The following is a 24,767-nucleotide window of genomic DNA, read 5'->3' on the forward strand; positions in this document are numbered from 1 at the left end:
GAAGTTGAGAATTCCTTTTCTTTTGTAATTACTTAAAACACAGCACTTTGGCAGTGAGAGTGCATCTCCCTCTAACTTCTTTGAGATTGCATTCTAGAATTATGGCAGATAAAACAAAAACTCTTGAAACACAATTTCACTTTTTAACTAAAGATTTAAATAATTAAAATTATTTCTTTTCCTTAAGAACAGTCAAATGGATTTTTAAAGTGATGTAGTTTAGGTTAAAGTATTTGTAGGTAAGATGTGGGGGCTTTTAAGTAAATGCTTCTTTTCCTTCAGAGGAAGTAAAATCTGTGTATTTCTTTGGTTTGTTTGAAGGATAAAACGTGTGCTAAATGTAACTGAATGCAATTAATTTTTATAGCTGCGTGTTTTGTCATTAAAAATTGCACTTATTTACAACAGCTCTACTAGTTACCTTAATTCTAGCAGAGCACGATAAATGATGTTCCTTTATTTTTTATGTATTTGCTTCTTTCAAATTTTAAAAAAGCTTTATGGGCCAGTTTCAGCCTTTCAATAAATTGAAACATAATTGTAGCATCTCCAGGAGTGACACTGGTTAATATTTTCTTTAAGCAGTGTCTTATGATAGGTAACTTCCTGTAGAATGATATATAAACAGAATACTAGAGTGTCTCTGTCTTAATGCCATACCACAGAAAGCATTTCTCTTTGCAATATTTTTTCAAGAAAAACCTATTATTTACAAAAAAACCCTTTGTATTTCTTAGGGAATGACTATGATGTGGTAAAGAATAATACTTTAACAGAGAAATGCTTTATTATTTTGAGAATTCAATTTCAGATACTATTTGTCCTTGCTTGCTTCTTTTGGCTGCAATGTACGATTATTCTGTCTCACCAGATAACAGAACTGTTGTACAAGGATGAACGTTATTGCCTGACGCCTCCAGGACCTACTGGTAGAGTTTCAATTTCTATGATTGTAACTTATCCACAAATCCGTTCTTCTGTGTAATGATGGGTTTGAGGGATTACAACAGTAAACACTGATTGCTTCTTTTTGAAAGTGAAATTTGAAAACATGTTGGGTAAAATCCTGATTCAAATAATCAGAGCATATTTTGTGAGATCCATGAGATCCTTTTTTTTTGTTTTTTTTAGAAATATAAACAAATCTTGGTGATAACTATTTATTTTTCTAAATGCATAGACCAAAATGGAGATTTAGAATGAATACAGTATCAATGCTTAAATACTTTTAAAAAAAGATTAGAAAATGCAGTCTTTCAACCTAGTTTTACTTTTAGTAGCTCTTTTGATTTTGTGAAACAAAATGTTACTTAATATCCCAGTTCTTCTACTTTGAAATAAGTATACTTTTTTTGGTATGATGTGGGTTTTTTTTTTTTTAGAAAAGCTAGGGTTTTCTGCCCCCCCCCCCCCCCCTTTGGGGCCAGGGGGGCAAGGGGGTATGGAGACAGCTAACCTTTGAGAAGGCAATACTTGATGTTCTTCCTATTCTTGACTACAGGACCCCATATATTTTTGCACTTGCTAGACAAGTAACTTAGCACTATTTGCTGAAATCTGTTCATTTAGATTTTCGTTGGCCAATAGGCCATTTCTTCAGTACTGGTTAATCTAATGGCTAAAGTATTTTTGTATGTTATTATATTAATATTACGATAAATATTACGATATTTAATATATCTTGGTAATGGAATATAATGGGTAAAATGTACAGAATAAATATGCAAAGTATTAGAAATCTGTTTTTTCTTTTGAGCAATGACAAAATATTTGTGGCAACTATTTGGGGTAGCAGGCAGGAAAGGGGGGGAAGGCCTTGGGCAGTACCACTTCTGTCACACAGTAGTGGAAAAAAATAGATTGAAGTAAGATTCTGTACTGAAAAGCTGTCACTAGGTCTGAAAATAATTAATATTCCTTTCACTCACCAGTTAGATATGTGCTCCCAAACCACATAATCTCTATGCCTCAGTGATCATTGTTGCCATTTCAGAGCCTCTCATCAGGGTGACATCTCACACCAAAATGATTTCTTATAAATTAATCTTGATAACATGACAGTCTCGGTAATTTTAGTGGAATGCTTTCTCTTGTTTTTTTCCACAGAAGCTGTTGGCTATTTTCTTTATCACTTGATTGACAGCATGAGTGACTCAGAGGTACAGGCCAAGGAGGAGCGTTTGAGACAATACTTCCATCAGCTGAAGGAGATGGTACCATTTCATTTTTTGCTACATAATGCCTGTCCTGCCTGACATGTATCTATTAGGTTTGAAATTGCTGCTTTTAAGTACAACCAGACCACTTCTCAATGACATGCAAGAGCTGGAGACTTGAATTACGTCTGAGATAATTTCTGTTAGACAAATTTCAGTTTGGTTGTGTTTCAAAACTCATATAATTTTTTTCCCCACCTCTTGGTACAGAATATAGTTATCCCTACAAGCCACTACAGCGGCATTTGCAGACTGCTGGACTCCTCTCAAGTTCCTGAATTAATTAAGGTCTGTGGTTCTATAGCAATTGCTTTGAATCTAAAAAAATCTGTGAATATATTCTCCTTTGCAAAATAAATATCTTCATGCAGTGATTATATGTAAGCCTTTTTACCTTTCCATGATTTTTCACTGTTGAAGCTGGTTTCATTTCATATGTGAAAGGGATACATTTAATAAGTGCTTTCTCAAGTCAGTGTAATAATGCTGCAGAATACAGCTTTTTTTAACATTGCTATTATATAATGATCTTGAACATTTTTAGTACTATATGCTTACTTAGAGATTGAACTTTTTGGGGGGATTAGTGATATTTTTGTTTTACTGCATTTTAGGATGCAAGGTTACTGTGTCATGAAAAATCCCTGTCTACAGATGACATTCCAGAAGTAAGTAAATGCACAGATAGCTATACTTGTTCTTACTGTAATAATACTGTTTGGATATGGGGTTTAGATGAAGTGTAATCGCTAGCTTTCAGATCATGGAAGTATATTAACGTTATTTAAATCTACCATTTGAAGTTCAGAGGTTACTTTCCAGAGTAGGAGTAAAGTCTATCCAGATTTTCACATAGACCCAATACTTGACCTTGGAGTTGGCTGAGGTTTCATGCCTCAGTTTCCCTGTCTGGTAAATATTTTTTGAAAGTTCTAGTTAGTTAACGGTAGTGGTGTGAGGCTTAATTCATGCTTGTAAATTACAGTGATCCACTTGAGTGGCAGGAACCATATAAATCCATACTGCTTCTAATGGTGGAGTGTCAAGTCTTTACATCCCCGATCTGAGCATAGTGGAGATGGAAAGAGAAACAGGCTTCTATTCCCTACTTCCCTGAACACAAAGAACTGAGTATGAGAGAAATAGTAGTGTTGACCTTTGTAGATATGCGACTTAAAGCTTTTTTTTTTTTTAGTGTATTCTGACTCAAATCTTCAATTAGTATGTCCTATTTAAACAGATAAAAGCACCTTAAGTGATTAAAAAATTTCTTCGAGTATGAAAGATGAGGATTATTTTGTCTGTCTTTTATTAAAGTGATCCGACAAGTTGTTCAGGGAGGGTGTTTTTGCAATTGACATTCTTTCTGTTACCTCCATTTAGAGTGCTAAACCTGACGTGTCTGCTTTGGAGAAGAAACTAGAAAAGCGAAAAGCTGAAAACCAGCCTATTACAGATGTCTTGAAACAACTCATACATGCTCTTTGTGAAGAAGAGGTATCTTAAGCAATGCGGAGATAATTGGAAACACATAGCTATATTTTTAGAGGGACAGAAATGACTGTATTATGGAAAGACATAGTTAAGGAAAGACAAGTGCAGTGCTTGAGGTTTCATGGTTTGATGCTTATAAATCAAACATAAGTGCAAAAAGCAATTAAATCAAAAGGTTAACTAATTTCAGCAACACCTTGAATGGCATGTTTTGGGGTTGCTGAAGTTTGTTTACAATAATCTGCAAAGTGAATGATAGTAACAGCTGTGATAGGTTTATCATACATGCCAAATGTCCTTTCAAGCCATGGCTCCGGTCTCTTATATCTAGATTGTCAAGCAACTGATACATGCACTAGTCATTTGCAATTCAAATATTACTAGGTTGTTAATGCAGGGATTGAAATTCCATTTTCCTGCAGGAGGAAAGCTCTTCTGAGATAAAGGGTCCCTTGCCTTCATTCGGCAGGCGTCCAGCTGTAGTTTACATTCATTTAGTGTGTGTCTGTAATTTGTGGGGTATCACCGCACTTTTGTTCAGTTTCTTGTTCAGTATGATCCTGCCTATAAAGCTGTGGATATAGGAACAGTAACAGTCATGCAGATGATAGCACAATATTCTGTGTTGCTAAGAATGCAATTTAGAAAGAGTGATTCTCAGCTGTGTGTCTCTTCAGTTTTGCATGTGAAATAAGTCTAGATGCAAACACCATTGGAAGTTCAAAGTGGTCAAATGTATGAATAGGAATTTATAGAAAAATAAGCTTTCAATGGGATTATTAAGTAGTTTCTTATTCTTTAGAAAGTAGTTCTGTTATGTGTTTGACAGTGTACCAGGTGAAAATTGTTATGAATTTCAAGTAAATAAGAACTATTTTAGAATTTGGGTTAATAATTTTTATGGTCTCTGGATTAAAAAAAGTCTTACATTAAAACATGCCAGAAATATAAGTAAAGCAAGAAAAATTATTTAGAAATCTAATCTCAAGCTCGTGTAAAAGGTGTCCTACAAAAATATTAATTTCTGCAAAATAACTTTCAATCTCAAAATTTGCTAAAGCATTACAGCACTATGTTTTCATATGTGATCTTATACTACTAAAAGCACTAAAGCGGTCATGTAACTGCACACTGAATATATAAGAATCATAATGTCAGATTGACTTTTCCTCTAGTTCACATCTTTGCTTTGTTCCTTTTTTAGAATATGCAAAAAGCCCTTGAAGTGAAAGCCAAAAACGAACCGGACATGGTTGTCGGTGGCTATGCAGCCTTAATAAATTTGTGCTGTCGACATGATAATGTAGAAGAGGCAATGAACCTGAAAGAAAAAGTGTAAGTACACCGGCACTGAAACATGTCACAGAGATTTATGCTGATACACAGACCTTGTTGAATTAAGTAGGTTGAGTATTAACCCCCTCATCCATTTTTAATTAGTTTTCCCCACCAATGTATGTGCATTTAAAACAGTCATGGGTGTGGTTTTTTGAAACAGAAAATTTGCTTTGTATAATTGAACATTAGAAGCAGCTACTTTGTGTGGTCAGTAATTTTTTTTAAATTTATTTTGAAAAAGGAAGTTCGCTACGTAGGATGTGTTTTGTTTTTATTGTAAACATACCTCATGTCTGAATTGAAGTTTGGCTTCATTTAAGGGGAAAAAAGGTACCTGTATTGTGTGTTTGAAAGCACCAGGAATGTGTTTAGAATGCGCTACACCTATGTTGTTTTTCGAATAGCAGAGTTTGGGTAATGCCATTTTAAGACTGTCAACAAGCATTCTACTTTAAATTTTTATATTCTGAGCTTTGTATCTTGGCTGTAAAAGTTAGCTCCCAGCTAAAACATGCTATGCATGACTTATCCTGGAGCAAATTCTTACAGATGATCCTTCTATTTGCTCCTTTCCTTTTTCCCGTGAAAGGCTCCTTTTGGTCTGATGCTACAGTGAATATAAAAAAAGTTATGTGCTGCTTTCAGGTTCCCTCATATGCACCCACAAAATACTTGCTTTGGTTTTACGGTAGGTTAGCAGGCAGGTGCTATTACACCTTGCTAGTGTTTGAAATTATGCGAAATGATTGAGCTGTGAATGTCAAGAAATTTACCACTCTGCAAATAACAGTAGTGTATTGGTTTTGCCTGCACTACTGCTCTCACACAGTCACTGTAGTGAAACAACAGTGGAGGAATTAACTTTTAATACTTGCAGAGAAAATAAAACAAACACATAGCAGAAACTTCAAAATAGTGGCCTTTAACTTGTTACCATAGGCGAATAGTTTCGTTTTCTTTATAAGTATTTCTTAATATAGAATGTAGCCTTGTCACAGCCGCATGGACTATGTTTTCTTCCCAGGCTTCTGAGAAATACCCTATTTTATGCAATTACTTCCAATTAATTAATTAAGCAATCTCTCTCCCTCTCAGAAACATAACCTTTGGCTTTTGAGCATGGGAAGGTGTGTAGATAATTTTTGAGTCATGTTTTAATTGTGCATTTTTTAAATTCAATCAGATTTTTCCAGTAAGCTTTATTATAATTTTAGCTCTCGGTGCTGTTGTCATGTTATATAGTTTTAAAAATAAATCTTTAAGCTGAATCCATAAATTGTGAACCTCTTTTGATCCAATTCTTAATGTCTTAATTTCTAGCTTCCCTAAGAATTCACCTGTTGCTCTTGACACTGGAAAGTACATAGCACTGGTAGAAGTCTTAGCAAAGCATGGTAGACTGGAAGGTAATCCATTTGCTTTCATTGTGTGCTTGTGCTATATAATAAAGGTATCTTGCCTCAAGAATAAAAATGTGAGTTGATATTAATGGTATATCATGTCCTGAAAAGTGCTTGAACATTTTGCATACAAATTTGCATGTGAATTCAACCAGAGATGCTTGGACAGTGCAGGCCATTAGTTTTAATGGATTGGCAAGCTTGTCATTTACATTTGCACAGCTCAGTGCTTTTTGCATTTCTGCAGCTAGTTTTTATTAGCATTGCTGTTTGGATTGAGTTTGAAGATCATGACTTATGGCACAAATTGCGTATGTGCCTAGACTAATGGCTTTGTTTTTGCTTAAGAAGGTCTGAAGGCTGAACATAAAACCTATAAACATAACCTTCTCATAAGAGCCAAGTACTGCAACAAATCATTTAACTTTTTATAAAGTATATATTTTTCTGTTACTATTCTTTTATGTGTTTGTTATTGAATTTTAGATTTAATCTGTAAACTGCTTGGAAATTTTGGCTTTTAATGAGTCTTTTGCAAACTGCCTATTTTGTATTTCTAGATGTTTGCGTTAAGCTGTTAGCTCTTTAATTTCTGTAATGTAGTCTAATATAATTCTGTGGTTTACATGATTTGGTTGATCTTTAAAAGAACTCTAGACTGTCATCAACTTTAAAAGGTAATTCTGAATATTGAGTTCTAGGATTTTGTAGAGGGCTTAACACCGTAAAAGTGTGGTCCAAGCCAAGATACAAAATGTTATGGTTTTATATAAAACACTATACAATAAAATAAAAAAACTAATGTAATTTTTTTCATGTAATATTTTCCTTTGAAATTTGTCTTGGCCTCTTATTAAGGTTATTGTTTAAAAAATAATAAATGAAGCTGATGTTTTCCAAATCATAATAAATCAGATCATGACCACCTCTACATTAAGCAGTTTGAAAAGATGAGCTTGCTTTTCGGAGCATAAATGTCCCTCAGAAAATAAAATAATTCATAAATGTAGCCAAATATAAAGTGGTCAAAACATTCTGTCTATTCAATAATTAAGAACATTATAAAACATTATAAAAATGCACTTATTCCGTATACCAAAATGTTTGTTTCTGCCTTACTAATGAAGCTTAATGAACCTAATGTTTTAACATGCAGTCTGTTAGAAAGCTTTCATTGGCTCTCCTTGGCTAATTAGTATCGACACAGCAAACAGGCCCTATCGGTATCAGACCATTAGTCTGGCTGTATATACAGTGTAAACATATCTTTATTATCTGGCCTCGTGACAAGCCATCTGCTGAAGAAACAATGGAGTGATTTAGCAGATGTTAGCATTGAACGATAAAAGCATCCATTTAGTAGAATCTTGCAGCTATAGGGCAGACTGTACGGGGTTATGTGGTGCAGAGTGGGCACACAGTTCCTATCTATAATTTGTAGTCAAAGTTGCAGCAAAATGATAAAACCATGCTATTGTGGATTTATAATTGTAGTCTCGTTTAGAAATGCAAGTAGTAATTAACTTGAAATCGGCATTATACACCAGAATTTACATTCCTGCTGGGTTTGAAATGCTGTTTTAATAGCAGTTTGTTTTCCCTACATGAAATTACCTAAGGGTCTTTTGTGTTGTTTCATTGTAGATGCTATTAACATTCTAACGGAGATGAAAGAGAAGGATGTTCCTATCTCAGGCAGAACAGTTGCATCTCTTTCCCGCATTCTTAATGCCGCTGCCACGCGAGGTGAAGTTGAAACAGTGAATCGGTTACACGAGACCATTGTGAACCTGGGGTTGGCAGAAAGTCCTGTCCTTCATTCCCCCCTGATTACGGTTCACCTTGAAAAGTAAGCTATGTTTGGGCTTCAGATGAAACAAGTTATGATATTTATTTGTGTTATATGACCTGTGTACGCTGCTCACATACCTGTTTGGAAGTGCTTACGTGCGTAAGCGTGTACACGTGCATACACAACACTAAGAACAGTAGTGAATGAATATGTTTTCCTAATTTAGCTACGTCTGTTTTCATCAGGCAGACATCATGTGTGGGAACAACAGCTGTGTTTTATGGTCACATCAGAGATGAAGTGGCTATATGTTGGAATATGCTTATGAATTAGTTTGTTCTAAAGTCTGTTTGACAAGATAGCTATTCAGAGCATGATAGGTGTAGTCTCAGCTCTTGTGGTTAAGTGGTATGTGTTTTCCCATCAAAACAGCTTTATATTGCTGTGCCTTCCAATATATCTCAGGTGGGTTGAAGGGTAGTTGTTGAACACTGAAATATTTTTAATTCACAGAATTCAAATAATTTGATATTATTGCCAATGGACTGCTATGTTGATGAATTTAAAATTCAAAGAAAAAGCTGTCTGACTTGTCTATTATGCTTGGGGGGGTCTTGCCTATATATGCTCTTAATACTATTTATTAGAAAAAAGGAATTTTATACAGTCATTCTGTCAGGAAGTATCTGTAATTCCATGTGTTATGTTCCTTCACATAAATTTTCAGTACGAGGTGTAGAATATTTGAATTAATGTACATATAAACTATATAACAATTTCTTATTAAAATTAAGCGAAGGGTCTCTTTTCACTTCCTTTACTGTTGTACAATCCTTTTATTATTCTTTTCTATGTCACTTATGTAGTTCCTGGATTTTAAACTCTGGCAGCTAGAGTTGATTAATCAGTTTCTTGAGATTTGGTTTATGTAAATGAAATGTTATTTGTTTAAATATAATGCCTATGAAATGAGTGAGTTTTTCATAATATCACGTAAGTCAACCATGTAGAGGTTTCTTAGTTCTTGTAAGTATTCTGGGTATGCAAGGTCTGTGTAACATTTTCTATATTGAAAATTCTTGTCAAAAAGATGTAGCTCTTGGTAGATGTATGTGCATTCTTTTCTAAAATTAGTATTTTAGTGTAGTGGTCAACAATTAAGAATATAGTGTACATCAGTAAGCAACTCTGCCTTGGTTACATCACCAGAAAAGGCAGATGTTTATGAAAATAATTTAACTGCAATCATATGTAACTAATGTGTCAGAAAAATATCTGATATGCTTTGCAGTGTGCAGTAAGAGCAGCTGCATTTTACATAATTGCTTTATGTGCGTTGACATGCAAGTTGTACCTGGTGCTACTTGGGTTCTTTACACTTGAGATGTAGTGTATGACAATGTAGATCAAGATGTGATCATCTGTGGATGAAAAGCAGGATGGCAACGAGTGTTATTTTAATTTGATTCTACGTTCTTTTGGATTATAAATGTTTGGTAAAACATTCTGAAAAGTTTCTTTTTTAATAAAGGAAGAGACTTTTGATGAGACTAGGTTAATAAAGGAGGAAGTAGTTCCAGACTGTAGAATTGTGTGGCTGCAAGTCATTGGCACTCACCTGTATAACTCTTACTACATTTCATATATACAAATACAGTACAAAATAAGCTCATTTCCTGTGGGTTTTTTGCTACCTTTTGGGTGGAGAGACTGATTCCTCTTCAATGGTAGACAAAAATGGGAAGTTTTTTTCTGCATAATTTGCTTGGGAGGAATAACTGCATTTCACTGGGATTTTGTTCCTGTGGGGTTTTTTTGTTTTTTTTTTTAAAGTTATGAGTGACTGAAATACGTGTAATACGTGTTAGTCATTTCTTTCAGCAGTAGTGCTTACTGTTTGCCATCCTACAGCTCAAGTATCATGCTGAAATGCTGTCATTTAGCTGCAGGTCATCAGCATGCCTCGGAAATTAGCTCTGGGATATTTTTTAATGTTCCACAGCAGTGGTTGTGCTAGTGTTTTGTGTTCTTAATTTATTTCAAACTTTTTAATTGCTTGTAAAGTAATCTATGATTTGCTTTTGAAGATTACAACAATCGTAGGTGTAAAATGTTTTCATCTACTCCTTTTCTCCAATCCTGAATATTCTGAAATTCTTAAGTCCTGGTGCATGTTAAACATGACAATTTGCAGCAGAACATGGAAAAGAAAATAATGTTGATGATGGACACATAACTTGACAAAAGCTAACAAAATATAGTATTGTAGTACAATGGACATTTTGCCTTTAATATTTTGAAAAATATTTAACAGAAGTAACTAGAGAGAGAACTCAGACTTACCTTGGGGGTTTTTTGACCCTGAGTAAGGAGAACCACCTCCCTGCTTTAAATTGTCTTGATTTTTATTTATGACCTTGAACAGTTTCTCAAGGTGGGGAAATAACATTAAGAATTGAGACAGACCACAGTCTTGGTCTGTCATTCAAGGTGATAAACCTCCCTTGGACCATGTGACAAAAATCCTAGTTTCTAAAATCTGCAAGGATGTAAAGAGCTTGTACTTTTTCTTAAAATACGTCTTACTTTTGAACTGGTTCTTCCAGCTGCTAATAATTAGAAAAGCTTGTGCTACCTTCACCATGTAAAAGTTCTTAAGATTTTAAGGTTTGTACTTTTGGCTTACATCCTCTACCAGCTCTCAGGGAAAACCTATTTGAACATGAACAGTTTTACTGAACAGGTTTGTGAAGCTGTTCCTCTCCTATACAATATTGGATAATACCTATTTACAGGATGATAAATTGACAGATGAACTACTGTTGCTTTTTTTTCTTTCCTCCAAGAAAACTGCACGAGCCAACTTTTTGTACAACTAAAAACAGGAATACGTACCTTAAAACCTTGATATGGTTCCTGTTTTTTCATTAACATAGGTTTGTTTCTGTTCTCCTTGAATAATATCACCTTTGAGAAAAGAAACAAAACACTTTCAAATTTAAAATTTACTAATTCCCTATATCAGAAGTGTTCTTAAGCAGAGGGAAGAAAATTTACAGGTAAACTGTGAAAACGTTGTTACAGACCACATGAACAAAGTATTTTGTAGTTTTAAGTCAGGGAACACGAACAGTTAATATCTGTATCTTAAACAATCAAAAGGCTATACTTGGATTTCTTTAAAATAGGTTAGTGTATTTTAATACAGTGTTGTCTGGTAAAGCGTTGTTGGCTTGTTTGTCATTAATCTTATATAAACCCATTTTGATTAGTTTCTTATGTAGTAGATAGAGCATGAATGCAGTGCCTTGACAATTTTTCTTCTGTTGTTTTCATGGAGTTAAATTCACTTATGGTTTTGTTTGAGATCATTCAGTGGCACAAGTTATTTGACTTTTAAATGCACTTTTAAAAATAGGCATATTTTTAAACTAAGTGGTATTTTTAGTGGGGGAAAAATATCTCTAGTGGGGAGAGGTTTTTTTTTCTAATTTTTAGCGGCTTTATTTCAAATATTTGTATTAAAACCCTTTACGTGTTGCAACGAAATTAGGGATGTTTGGCTCTCTTACTCCATTATTGCAATTAGGAATTTAGCATCATCAGTGCCAAAGGACAAAAGTGTCTCATTTGCCCTATGGGGACAGGACAGTGATAAGATGATTTTTCGTCAAGGATCATTGGGTCGTAATTAAGTTACATTCATGGCTATTGCTTTTTGAAGGATGATTGGTAAATGACAGGCTTCATGTGCTTGCTATGGACAGTGTTCACTAGGGTTTTTTCTCCTTCTGTCAGAAAATCCTGTTGAGTCTGATAATGTAAATGTGGCATTTTATTCTGAACAAAAGAGCAGGGAAATGAGCTATCTTGTCTAATCATTCAGTTGTTTAACACCGACTTCCAGTTTAGACTCAATTGGCTGGAAAGCACTTGACATGTGAAGTTAGTGCTGTTCCGAACGCATGTTTGAGTAAATTTTAAAGTAAGTGACAGCTAAATTGTACCTAGGGAAATTACAAAGCCTTCAACACAGTTAATTTTTTGGGGAGGATTAGTTGTAATTGCAACACCAGTCTCCTTGAAGATTCCTTAGTATAGCAGATGAACAGAAACACATTTAGCTCTATCAAGAGCCGGTTCTCTTTTAACAGAATAATTTTTGTAAAGCTGATTGCACCTTGCTGAATTGACTTCCCTCTACACTAACATCTGCTTCAGATTTGTAGAGAGGGATTTGTTTTACCAGGCTACCCTCCACCCCCACCCCAGAGAGTCCCTTTTTTCTTTCTACCTCTCTAGTGATTTCAGGTTTGAGAGCTTTTCAATCAGTAAACCCCTTAGGTAAATTGCCACTTCACTAAAGCTTTATGCATAATGTTGCAGCACTTCATTCCAATTAAAATCAATATTTGGAGTCTTATTTTTATCAGGCAGACTCTCTGGTTGAGAAAGTTGTTTATTACAAGTAAAAGGGTTAGATTTAGTGCTACATTCTTGAAGCAAGAGGAGAGTGGCTTGTGGAAATTAAAGGGGGCTGACATATCCATGCACATTATAGCCAGTCCTGCTACAGTGTGTTCTGCAGAAACTCTTGACATCTGAGTAATTTTGACTCTTCAAATAGTTTTCTGTGATTAAAATTGCCCCCTCGCATATTTTGTAAAATTGGACCCATAATATCTTGGGACTTTATAAACCTCCTAAACAGAAACCAAAATAATCAAATAACTGGTATCTTAACCTGAGCATCAATTTAGCTGAAAAATAGCCAAAGTAGGACTCTTCTGGGACTGCATAAGGGCCAAGCATAATGTAGTGATGGCTGAGACTCCTTCTGTCATTCAAAAATAATAGTATATCTTCTTTTTTAAAAGAACAAGTTTCCATGTGCCGGAAAAATACACCTAATCTTTAAGTGGAACAGGTATTAGTCCTGAACAGATAGTATTTGTGAGTGACTTTAAGCTGTAGTAATCTGGCCAACTCAAAATGAAGCATGGGTCATCAATGTTCACATTTTAAATGCTGTTTATTCCAAACTGACACCAGAAATCAGCTTTTTCCAACATGGCTATGAATGTATGAGCTTTATTACCTTTTTGACTTGATCCATATTAATTGAATAGTAATTTTGAACCAGGCTTTTAATGCAGTTTTTTGTGCAGTTCTATTTTTTTAAAGTTAACCATAACAAGAAACTCACTAAAATGTTACCTCTACTTGAAATCTGAAGCCTACAGTGAGTTCCTGATTTTTGTTTTCTAACAGGACTGTAAAAACTGCTTACAAAAGTAGCTGCTGGTACTTGGAATTAAATGCAGTTTGTGACAATTAAAATATACTGCATGGTGTTGAACAAATTGTACAAGTTCAAGTACCAGCATAAGCTTGATCATTTTTCCTTGGCAGTGGTGGTACAAACAATTTGTTTGTAGAGTCTGAACTTCTCTGTCATTTTATTGTTTTATATTTGTCTGCTGCCAGTTTTAGCGTGTATCTGTTTTATAAACCCTGTCTTCTAGAAAGCCGTGGGTGACTGGTTGGTTGATGAAATGCAACTAAACAAATATATCTGATTTTGATAGATTCAAAACAGTTGTGTGTAAATCAGTGTGTATGATACCGACCTCCTTAAATGCAGACTTAATCAGCCTCTCTGAGCAGTAAGTACCAGTAACAAGTACAATATTTCCATTTTTGTTGTCTCAGGTCTTTGCTGACTTTTTTTCTCTGCATGTGCAGTATTATTGCCTTCAGAAGTATACATTTAGAGAACAGAAAACTGTTAGTATTACTGATTGAATGACATTCCAATTAGTCATTCATTTATTGATAGCTTTGACCTAAAAACAGTCACTTTGATCCTTTAGGAATCATGGCTAGGCTTCGCGAACGAAGATCTGGGAAATACATCCAAGGCAATACTATGGCTGTTTGAGCATCAGTCTGAAAAGCTAGGTTTATCACTGAAAACTTTAATTTAAATGTATAAATGTTGTTGTGCCTCCCTAGAAATTGAGTAGTTTTCTGTAAAACTGTTTTTTTTTAGATGTTAACTGAACTTGCATCTAAAGCAGAAGAAAAATACTGATTACATAAGTCTTTATATCTGACTATGGTAACTACCATAGTATTTCTCTTTTATGACAGTAATCTAGCCTGCAACATCTACTTGCAGTTTTGAAATTAACCTGTAATTTAGTCTTCACCCCAAATGACAAAAATTCAAATGACTCCATGGGGTGCCAGAAGATGCACTGTAAACAGGGCTCAGTAAGGGGGATAAGGTAGAAATCCATCATCTTAGGTTCTTTTTAAGAATGCCAGTATTTCTGAAGAAAATTCATTCTTCCTGTGTTTTACTCTTAAAAATTTTTTACATAGTAGCCTAGATTATGGAAGTAGTACGTAGTAGTCTAGATAGTTCATTCTTTGAAAAAAGCAAAATCTGTGCTGCACAAGAAATGTGATGTGAGGAGAAGACATCTGAATTGGGCTTGTTTAACAATAATATCTTATTTCAATAGGGTTCTGTTGATCAGTAATGAAGTTGCTTCAGGAATGTTAAATCGTTATTTGGTTTTATTATAGCCTTCAGCTGGTGCTGTAAAGTGATATTTAAAAAAAAATAATTTTTTTTTCCTTTGTAAGACTCTTGAAATCTAAAATGCACTCTTACTGACTGTTTGGCTACTTACTACATTTTTGTGTGTGTGATTTTGGTTTGTTTCAGTTTAAGCCTTCCTCCTCAAAGAATAACTTCACATATTTTTACCAGTGGTTGTCCTCTGTTGTTTTAGGTGGATTTTTTTGTTTTATTTTGTTTTGGTTTTGATTGGGTTGTAGTCCTTTGAAGAATGGTCTGCAGCGGATGATTAAGTACTGTTAGTTGCAGAGTATAGAACATTAATTTATATTTGTTGTTAAAAGTTCCAGATGTGATTGTTTCTATGACTTTTCAGTTTTGCATTTTAACTGTGTACACTTCTGAAGGTGTTAATAATGTATACATAGGGTAAAATTCAGCGAAGGATTGAGGTATCAAAAATGGAACTATTACATGTTACTTGCACTTGCTGCTCAAAGGCTCCTGAGTAAGTGCATTTAAGGAAGTCAGCATATTCTGCACTAATTTACTAGTACATGGATATATACTGTGACATGGTTAGGCCAGCATAAAATACATTTTGATACCTTAATAAATTGTTGAATTAATTGCAAAAATTATACTTTTAGCAGAAAATATCCACTGCACTCTGACCTTCATATAGAATGGAAAAATGCTAGCTCTTCCATTATGTTGAAATGGAAGTCAACAGATGATTTATATCCAGTCTAAGGCGTAGAACAAGTATAAAGCGATCTAAAGAGCTGTGGTTATCCAGTTAATTCTGGAGATCTGTATTCAAACAATAATGCTGTGGAAAAATTGTAAAGAGCTTAGAAATTGAAAGTGTCTAAACAGAGATATTTGGATGTAATATAGTGTGCACAGTATTACAAGCAAGAAAAATAGAACTCTGAAACAAAAAGTGAAATTTCTGTGGAATTTGGGTTTAGTCAAGATAGTACCTAGCAGAACTTAAGAATATTACTTCAAAAATAAAGTGTGTCTAATGATGAGGACCATTTACACCTTTGTAGTGAACAGTGGTCATGCAATCAAAAATTATCTAGTCAAGGGGGAGAACACACACTTGAATTATATAGAGACTGCTAAATGAATTTTCTATGAAATTTTAAAGATTAAAGTGGCTTCAGCATGTGTTGCTTCTGCTCAGAATGTTTGTTTTTATTCTTGTTTTGTTTTATTCCACAAGGGATGACATGCCCGCAGCTCTGGACGCTTTAATCAACTGTTATAAGAAGTATGGTAAAATTCTTCAGCTTCATAACATCTACTGTAGACTGGTAGAAAAAGGAGATGCTGATCTTCTACAAAAGGGTTAGTTTCACGTAGTCAAATGCTGTCTGGTTGTATGAAGTGTTTTCCGGGGGCTTTTCTTCCAGGACTTGTGTATAATTTCTTTCAACTGAAAGAAAAAAAGTTGTTTGCATTTTTATGTATAACTTTAAAGCACTTAAATGATGCCTACGTTCTTCAGATTAAGAAATTGATTATAATTTTAAATGTGGAGCAACTCTGATGTTTGTATAATACAGCATTGAAGCAACATATCTGTTTTTCAAATAGTTGTGCATTTCAGAAACCTAATATCCTCATTTTCTATGAGCAGAGCATGCCAATATATAGTCTATGTAGTGCAGGTAAACAAAACCATTTTTAATATGCTCAAGCACAAAGCTTCAACAAATTGTGTCATATGTTGTAATCATTCCGTATGTTTCCAAATTTGTCTTCCTATAGCTTATTCTTAGAGTTTTTTGAGGCTTGGAAAATATTGGTATTAGGAATGTCTGACATAAATATTAAAATGCATCAGTATGTTTAGTAAATTAACGAGGTTTATTTTCTCTTTAGTTTCAGATTTTATAAGCAGAGAATATGGTGACATGATGGCTCTTTATGATCTGTTCTTCGCCTTCTTGCAAACAGGAAAATACAAAGAGGCCAGGAAGGTCATTGAGGTGGGATTTTAACTATAGTACTCTAATCGTGCAGCTATTTAGACTCTTAATTAGAAACATTTAAAGTTTTTAACCTTTAATTAGACTTGTTCTGATTCATGTTAATAGAATTCAATTCCAATAATAAAAAAGCATCGACCAGCTTTATTTTCTATAATTACAGTTCAGAAGAGAGACAGTCGTCTTGTATGTTGAAATTGTTTCCTCACTTTTTCAAATTTGCTCTTATATATCAAAATGATATTTGCATATTAAATATCGGATTGTGGAACAATTAAATTAAACTGGCATTCCTGGGTGTAAAGTTGCTAATCCTCTTTCCGAAGGAATTCTTTGTTCTTAAAAGCACTGGAATTTAATTTGCTGCAGACCATGCTCAGATTTATTTGTAATGCTTGTCTACAAGTTAATCAGCCAAACAAGTGCTGTCTGCTACTGTTTGGCATTTAATTTAGCATTTCTTCTCTCTCTCCCTTTTTCAGGATAGTAAGCAGCTTATAGGAAGTGGTAGGTGACAAACTTGGTCTATTTAGGATTAGTATATTTTATCTAGACTTGATTGAAATAGTGCTTACTGAAATTGATAAGTCAAAGGGGCAGCTGCAGAGTCTGCCCAGATTATGATTATTTTTCTTCTTAACACAGTTGTATGTTTTTTAAAATGCTGCATAAGTTTTCCAGCTAATGTATGGGAGGAGGTATCTTGCAGAAAAAGTAATACTTTGTCCTCAACGTTTTTGTATTATGTGCATACACAACTCTTTTTGTCTTTTCTTTCCTAAGACAAAGAATGCTTGTTCTCCTAATTCCCCTTAGAGTATTTGAAATACCAGTTATCCCTACTTGAATTGTCTAATAGAATTCTAGCATTTGAAAAATCTTAACTGAAGATCTACTTGTTTGTCTGTGGTGAAACAATACTGTCCTGCTGCGGCTGAAGGGAAACTGCTTAGCACAGTGCTGAAGCATTGATATTTCTATTCTGAGAGGGTTTTTTGGAGCACAAAGTCTCATAATACACAAGAAGAAAAAAAATATCAGTACCTGACAGTAGATGATACTGAGGAGTTGAGTTCTTTTTGCAGTGATTAAAGCATATAGGAGGTAAAAGGATAAAATCTGAGATTTGGAAGTAAAATTAAAGCTAAATGAGTAAAACTGTAACTTCATGTAATTTAGCAGATCTTTCTTTGATACTGGCATTTAATTTCTCAAAATTTATATTGGTGTCTGGAGCTCAGTAATCATGAATAGGAAAGTAAGCAAGTTATCAAATTCGTGGGGCTTTGAAACTTTTGTAAGTAGCTTTGTATATGCTGTTGAAGAAAAGCTGTTTTAAATTCTGGAATTATTATTAGTATAGGAATTTAGCTAGGAATAGTATGAATGTATTTTACCAGTGGATAAAGTGGCACAAAATCGATTACTATATGATGCATTATATTTTCAGTATGGTTGTGTTACATAACGGTATGTTAAGTATTTTCAAAGCAGTTTTTTTCACAAGGGGAGGGTAGAAATCTTAAAATTTATATTTGCCGAAGAAGTAAATTTTATTGTTTTAAACCATAGGCAAGTTCCTATTTGCTTTTTTGTTCATTGGGAAGTCAAAGCCTTAATCAGTGTAATGTGGAAGATGGAGTACAGGGTGTATGTGTATCCTTTTCTCTAGTCCAGTGGGTTTTGTGACTAAATTACTTCTCTTGATGGTCATCTCAGATAGTTTTTCTGTTTTCTTTGCTTATGAAATAAGCTTTTCAGATGCTGTTGCATAGATTATCTTTTAGCATGTACTTTCATCAAATATTGCTGATTATGGCGGTCACTTGGTTTTAATGATATTGTTTGTTTTGAAAGTATCTGCGGAATTAATAAAGAGTATCTACAAGGGTAGTAATGAAGCTGGAAAAAATTTCCTTAGGAGCTAAGGATATGAAAACCTTAAAGGATATGGTTGCTTAAATGGAGTATTACTCACTGGAGACCACTGCCTCTGCTTGCTCTGACTATTTTTAGAAATCAGAGGTACTTGAGGCGGTTATGTGGAATTTAGTGACAAGTGCTGCCTTGAAAAACTTGAAACTCACAGCCCTAGCAATGAGAAAATAACTCTTAAATGTCAGATCTTTGGTAAAATATGAGCAGGTGGCAATACCGGGAAAGAAAGAAGGGTAAGATTTGAGTGAGATTATAAAAATTAGGTCAGAGTTGTGTATGTTCCGTTATCTGGCCACAAATGTATTGTGAATGCATATATATTAACTTGTGTTTTGGGATATAGCAAGAAAGCTGAAAGCTTTGGGGCTCATCTCCTTGCTGGAAGAACAGCAAGACTAAGCAGAGAATGATAGTATAAAAGAAGGAAAGTTGGAATAGAAAAGAGATGAGGCAAAGAGTGCATCTGACCAGTGCTAGAACAACCAGACTGAAACATGTAGTAGTTTGGCAGTGCAAGTCTTTTCTGAAGCAATGCTAACTGGAAGAGAAGCTGTGATTGAGAAGTCTGAGGGGGGGGAATGTAGTTTCTGAGGCATCACAGAGTTTGTATGATAGTGCTGCTGGACTGCCTTGTTAAGCTTTTGAAAGTCTGTGCTCTCAGAGGCAATGGCTCCAAATAAGGTAGCCTTGACTGCTCTGTGATATGTAAGTCTATTTTATTCTAGCTGTGCCTGGAGATTCCTGAGCCCTCGAAGTCATGCTGTGGTAGATGGATGTGCTGGTAGATGCTGTTTTGCTTTACACTGGAAACAAGTTCTACCACTGGGTGCTGTAGTGCATCAATGCATGATTTAGTCTTCTTAAGTGCAGTTCAACTGATAAGTTAGTTTTTGTCTTGAGTCCGTCAAAGATGATCCTGTCAAAACAAAGTTGGCACATCTCTCTCTCTTACCGCAAGGTCACATACTAATTTGCTTTCCCTTGGATTGGCATAGCATGACTTCTGTAGTAGCTACTACATCATACAACATAAAACCCTGGCTACTTAGGATTTTTCCCTTACTTGGAAAGGCAGCTTAATTGCCTTTTGTCCTTGGATTTTTTTTTTCATTAAAAAAAAAAAGAAAAAGAAGGAAAACTAAGTCAATATGTTTTGACTTTAACTAAAATAAACTACGTTAAAACTAATGTAGGCTAAAAGAAAGGGATATGGATTTTCAATGAATGGGATTAGCGGAAAAGTACTTTCTGGAAAAATATTTGCTTTGCCTGAATGTTGTCTTACTTCAAAAATATTTAATCAAATTTCCTCCTGGAGAGAGATCTTGTGTAATTATTTTTTGCTCCAGGTAGTAGATCAGAGAATATAGAATTGCTTGACCTAGTACTCTTTATGTCTGCTGTATAAATGATAAGAGAATTTTCTAGAGCCTAGTCCCCCAGATCTCTCCAGTCTTACTTGTTGGCAGTACTGGACAATTGAAAATCCCTTGTGTTTACTCAGTTATTGACTGCCACTTTATTAACCTAATAGAGCTTGTGGTTAAGAGCTGTACTAATTTGAAGGTCATCCAGGAGAGTAGGAATGAAAAAGGAAATGTTACGCCACCTTAGGGGAATTTGTTTACTCTCCCTGTCACCTGTTACTTTGTTCTATTGTGTTCATACTGCACAGAGGTTTAAAGATTTCACTACCTGAAGTAGTTTTCATTCAGTTTTAATTTTTTTTTTAATCTCTGAGTTTTGCACCAAGATCTCATATTTGCAGGTGTGTTACATGCCTGATGGTTGAATACATTTTGACTTGACCTTTTTTCTTCGTTTATTCATGCTGGATGCAGCTATTAAAATACTTGCTTAATCTATGTGTAATGAAGCCCAAGTCCACTCTTGGCCCTTTCTGGTAGAGTTAGAAGATTTATATATCGTTCAGTACTGTAACAGTCTTGCAGCAGAGGTTCAAGCAAGCTCATCTATAAGTCTGCTTAGCGGAAGTCTAAACCATGTTTTCATGGAGTAGGAATGAACACCGCACACCTGTGACTAAATATGCAAGGTTTAAAACTGGTGTTAAATCCATTTCTGCACTGTAATGATAAAATCATTGCACTTTATATGAAGTTTCATTGTACAGCAAAATACTTCACCAAATAAGGCCCATATTCAGAAGGATAACAGGTTACTTGCATTTTTAGTTGAGTGCTTATGGACTCCTCCAATAGGAACTATGGTTTGGTAGCAGTGTTGGACTGTCTTTGTGTTGTCTGAGAGATAACTTCTTGAAATCTTTCTAGATCAAATCACATCAGCTGTTAAATTAAGAGCTGTTAATTGGTTACTTCAATGAAAGAGTAAAAGCTCTCGTTTCTGCTCTGGTTTTGGTTTTACTGGAAATGAAGGTTAAGAGGATTACTGTGTTTGGAATATAGGGAAGGATCTCAGAACTGTATGGCAAAATTTTTCAGAAGATCAACCTGTACAGTTTGCTACCACTAGAGGAACCTGCCTTGAAAATGACAATGGATAGTGCATGGCTTCAAAATTCTTTTAACCAGATTTTAATTAAATGTGATACTATCTTCATCTTCTGCTCTCATATTAAATATGTCATTTATATTTAATAGTTAAATATATCATACCATATCCCACATATCTCAAGACATTTATGTGAAGAATTGAGGCACAAATGTGAAATAGTTTAATGAAATGTGTTCCGATGTGAATAAATGCAGGAAAAGGCATTTGCCGCTGAAGTCTGAGACCTGACAAAAGGACTGGTTTGGGTGAGTATAGTGTACAGGAATATATCTATCAACAGATGTCAGGTTAATTTAGGAGGTAAATAGATTTAAGCAAAGAATTGTGACATCCACTGTCAGCAGACCTCAAGATACCAGTTGCCATTGGATTTAATCTACCATAAAAACAATGAGAATATTTCTACTTGATATTGAGAGATTAGAACCTTCTTTCATCCAGATTGCTTTTTTTAAGAGTCTACATCATAAAATTGAGTCTTGCTGATTTTATGCTGGAGATAAACTATCAGTAGAAGATGCTTTCTTGATTTGTGACAGCAGGATTTGGGGGGCTGTTTATGTGTAATTTAATGATGGTTATATCTAATGTCTGAATTTACCTACAAAGACTTATTTTTGGTTCTGTTGAGAAAAGAGTGGAGATGATTAAAACAAAATTTAAATGTTTGTGAACAAAATTGTCTTAGATTACAGGAGTCTGAGATTTAGGGATAGTTTGTAGGGGATGTAAGAGCTTTTATTAGAGTAACTGTATACAACTGAGAGGGAGGGGAAAGGCTGAAGAGCTTTTAGGTATACAGGCCCTATAATTACAAGAAAAAAATTTTTTTTCTTATTATTATTGAGTCCTGGAACTCCAAGAAAAGCATTACTTCTTCTTCTGAAACTAGACTCCAATAGAGTTAATCATTAGTGAACTTGGATTTTGTGTCCATGCACATATGTGGGTTAATTAAAAAAAAAGGGTGCTTACTAGTTCAGTGCACGTTATTTAGAAGTTCTTAAGTATTGCTCTCTTAAAGAAAAGGAATATGTTTCAAATGAGTAAATTTGGTAAAGGAGATGACTACTGAAAAAATTCCTTCCAGAAAGAGAGAGGGTAATGTGTTCAGAATGTGGGATCATGGCAAGAGCTGTGCTTCTTTTCTTAGCTCCAGGGACTTTCTGTTAGAAGGAAGAGGTTTATAGTGGTTTTTTCATTCATCATACAACATTTCAAGGCCAAGTGCAAATTTTTGCTCTGTTTTGAGTCTAAGATATTCTTGATGATTTTGTTTTGAGCAGGATTTTTGCATGTTTTTTATGTCACCTTTTCTTCCAGTGTGATTATTGTTGTGAAGATCTCTTATTGCCTAATAAAAATACTTCACTACCTAATTTATCTTGGAAATCTTACTGGTAAATGTAGAACATTCCAATAGTGATTAAACATACATCAGTCTCAGTTGTCATGAGTAATGATTAAGTAGTAAAACTCTTTCCTATTTTTATTTTACTATTTTTGGAAAATAATCAAGTTGCCTTACATTTTTCTTAATGTTGCCTAACATGCAGCACATGTGTCTCTTTCAAGTGAAATGAATTAAGTCATGAGTATTTACTCAACAGATACTAATTGTATTGGTAAAGTCAATGAACTGTGAAGCTGACAGAAGTTTTGAGGCAAATACATACTTCAGGAAAAAAACCCCACAAACAAACAGTAAAAACTTTCCCAGTTGAGACTGTAAGCTTGGTATTTTCTTTTTGTGAACTGCTGCTTTTTATGTAAAAATTAACCTAATAGAACTAGACTGGTTGCTATCTTGGGTAATTGTAGGATAGGTGGAAAGGAGCATGAGCCTGAAATCTAATCACTCATAACAGGAGAGTTAGGGAGGGTAGGTATGTAGACATGTGTCCCTTTGTCTTTCATTAGATATCTGGTAGTGCAAATAAAATATCAAATACACTTTGAGTAGGTTTTGAAGGCATGACTTGCAGTGGAGCAACTCATAAGTTTTAATACTTCAGTACTGCATTAGAGTACTTACCCTCCTCAAACATGAAAAGTAGTTATATTGAAGGTATATTTATATTTGTATTCAGGCTTTCATACAGTTAGCCCTTGCCCAGAAAGTTGAACAAGTGTCCAGGTATTTCAGATGAATTTCTTGTTAAAGACATCAGTATTACACGGATTGTGGTGTGTTCAGTCATATTTATTTCTGGTCAAAATTGCTTACAAAGAACAAAAGGAATGATTAATTTTTTAGAGAAATCCCATTTTGGTTATGAGCAGTTTGCAAGGTTTTCTTTTTTTTTTTAAAGAGTAAAGTGAGTGAGGGATCTTTCTATGCCGTCATCGAAGAAACCGTTTTTTGTAGCAGTAAACCTGCATTATATGGGAAAACTGTGGTTTAAGCATGTTTTAAAATGGCTTTTTTGTGGTTTCTGCTAACTCAGGTTCTTCTTCCCAAGATCCTCCCTGGCCAGTTCTTATCTCTGTTTCAGGAATGTCCTGAGAAGATATCAAGAAGTCTTCTCATTGGACCTTGTTAACCCCTTCCTTATTTGGTTGTTCCCTGCCTGATTGGTGTTTTGTAAGACCCCTTACCTTACATGGTCCCTTTTGACCCTCCCAAGAGCTTTATAAACCCCTAACCACAATAAACTCGCTCTCTCGCCTCCTCTCCACGTCTGGGTGCTGTCTCTCCGGAGCCATGGGACCACGTGGGTGGGGGGGAGGGGTGAGCACCTAACCCCTCCATGCGTCCAGGACCCTGAAGAAACCCCTGGAGCTGGAGTAACCCCTTCCCTATCCACCTCAAGCCTTCGGAAATGGAACCCCACAATGGGAGGAATGCACCCAGAGTTTTTTAAATCCATGACAACTAAACTTCTTTCAAAGTGGGAAATGAACTTCTAGAAAAAGTACTTCTTCCATTGCCAGCCATATACAGCTGTAGCTCTTATGTCATCCTGATAGTACAATAACTTAAAGAAAAGCTGAGCTAGAAGAGAACTAAAATAGTTTATTAGACAGCTGATATGATTGCAACCAGAAAGTTGCTTTTTGATGCATAGATTATAATTAGATCCCTCCGTCTCCAAAGCTGGATCTTTGGTAAACTTCTGGACTCTTGCATGTTATTTGGTATGTTTAGAGCTGATAACCAGCTCTCTTTTTTTCTGTGATACTTCACTATGATACTTCACTTATATTTTGCTATAAATTTTATAATGTGAGAAATAGAACAAAGTGGTATGCTTTCATGCATATGAACTCTAAGATTATTTTTTAAAAAAGTAAATGTTTTAATCTGTATTTTTTAAAAACTAATGCATTGCTATTTGAAGGTGAAGGAGTGTTTAATAAGAGGAAAAACATGATAGAAGAGTAGCATAATTCCATCTTATCTAGCAACTAGACTAAAATGGCTACATAAGGTACAGGAATTTTGTACCTGTGTGTTCT

General features: G+C 34.8%; 1 protein-coding gene across 1 annotated transcript in view; it reads left to right on the plus strand.

Annotated features, from left to right (window-relative positions):
• Positions 1-24,767, plus strand: part of LRPPRC (leucine rich pentatricopeptide repeat containing) — an 87,318-nt gene that overhangs the window by 32,086 nt on the left and 30,465 nt on the right. The window contains exons 16-25 of the mRNA XM_027681869.1: positions 872-929; positions 2,107-2,213; positions 2,427-2,504; positions 2,831-2,884; positions 3,600-3,713; positions 4,915-5,045; positions 6,369-6,454; positions 8,093-8,297; positions 16,064-16,188; positions 16,726-16,832. Coding sequence (XP_027537670.1) covers positions 872-929; positions 2,107-2,213; positions 2,427-2,504; positions 2,831-2,884; positions 3,600-3,713; positions 4,915-5,045; positions 6,369-6,454; positions 8,093-8,297; positions 16,064-16,188; positions 16,726-16,832 — 1,065 coding nt within the window. The remainder of the gene's footprint in view (positions 1-871; positions 930-2,106; positions 2,214-2,426; positions 2,505-2,830; positions 2,885-3,599; positions 3,714-4,914; positions 5,046-6,368; positions 6,455-8,092; positions 8,298-16,063; positions 16,189-16,725; positions 16,833-24,767) is intronic.

The sequence above is a fragment of the Neopelma chrysocephalum genome, unplaced genomic scaffold (assembly GCF_003984885.1).
Source record: "Neopelma chrysocephalum unplaced genomic scaffold, ASM398488v2 Primary Assembly neopelma1_61b, whole genome shotgun sequence".
Classification (NCBI taxonomy): Eukaryota; Metazoa; Chordata; class Aves; order Passeriformes; family Pipridae; genus Neopelma; species Neopelma chrysocephalum.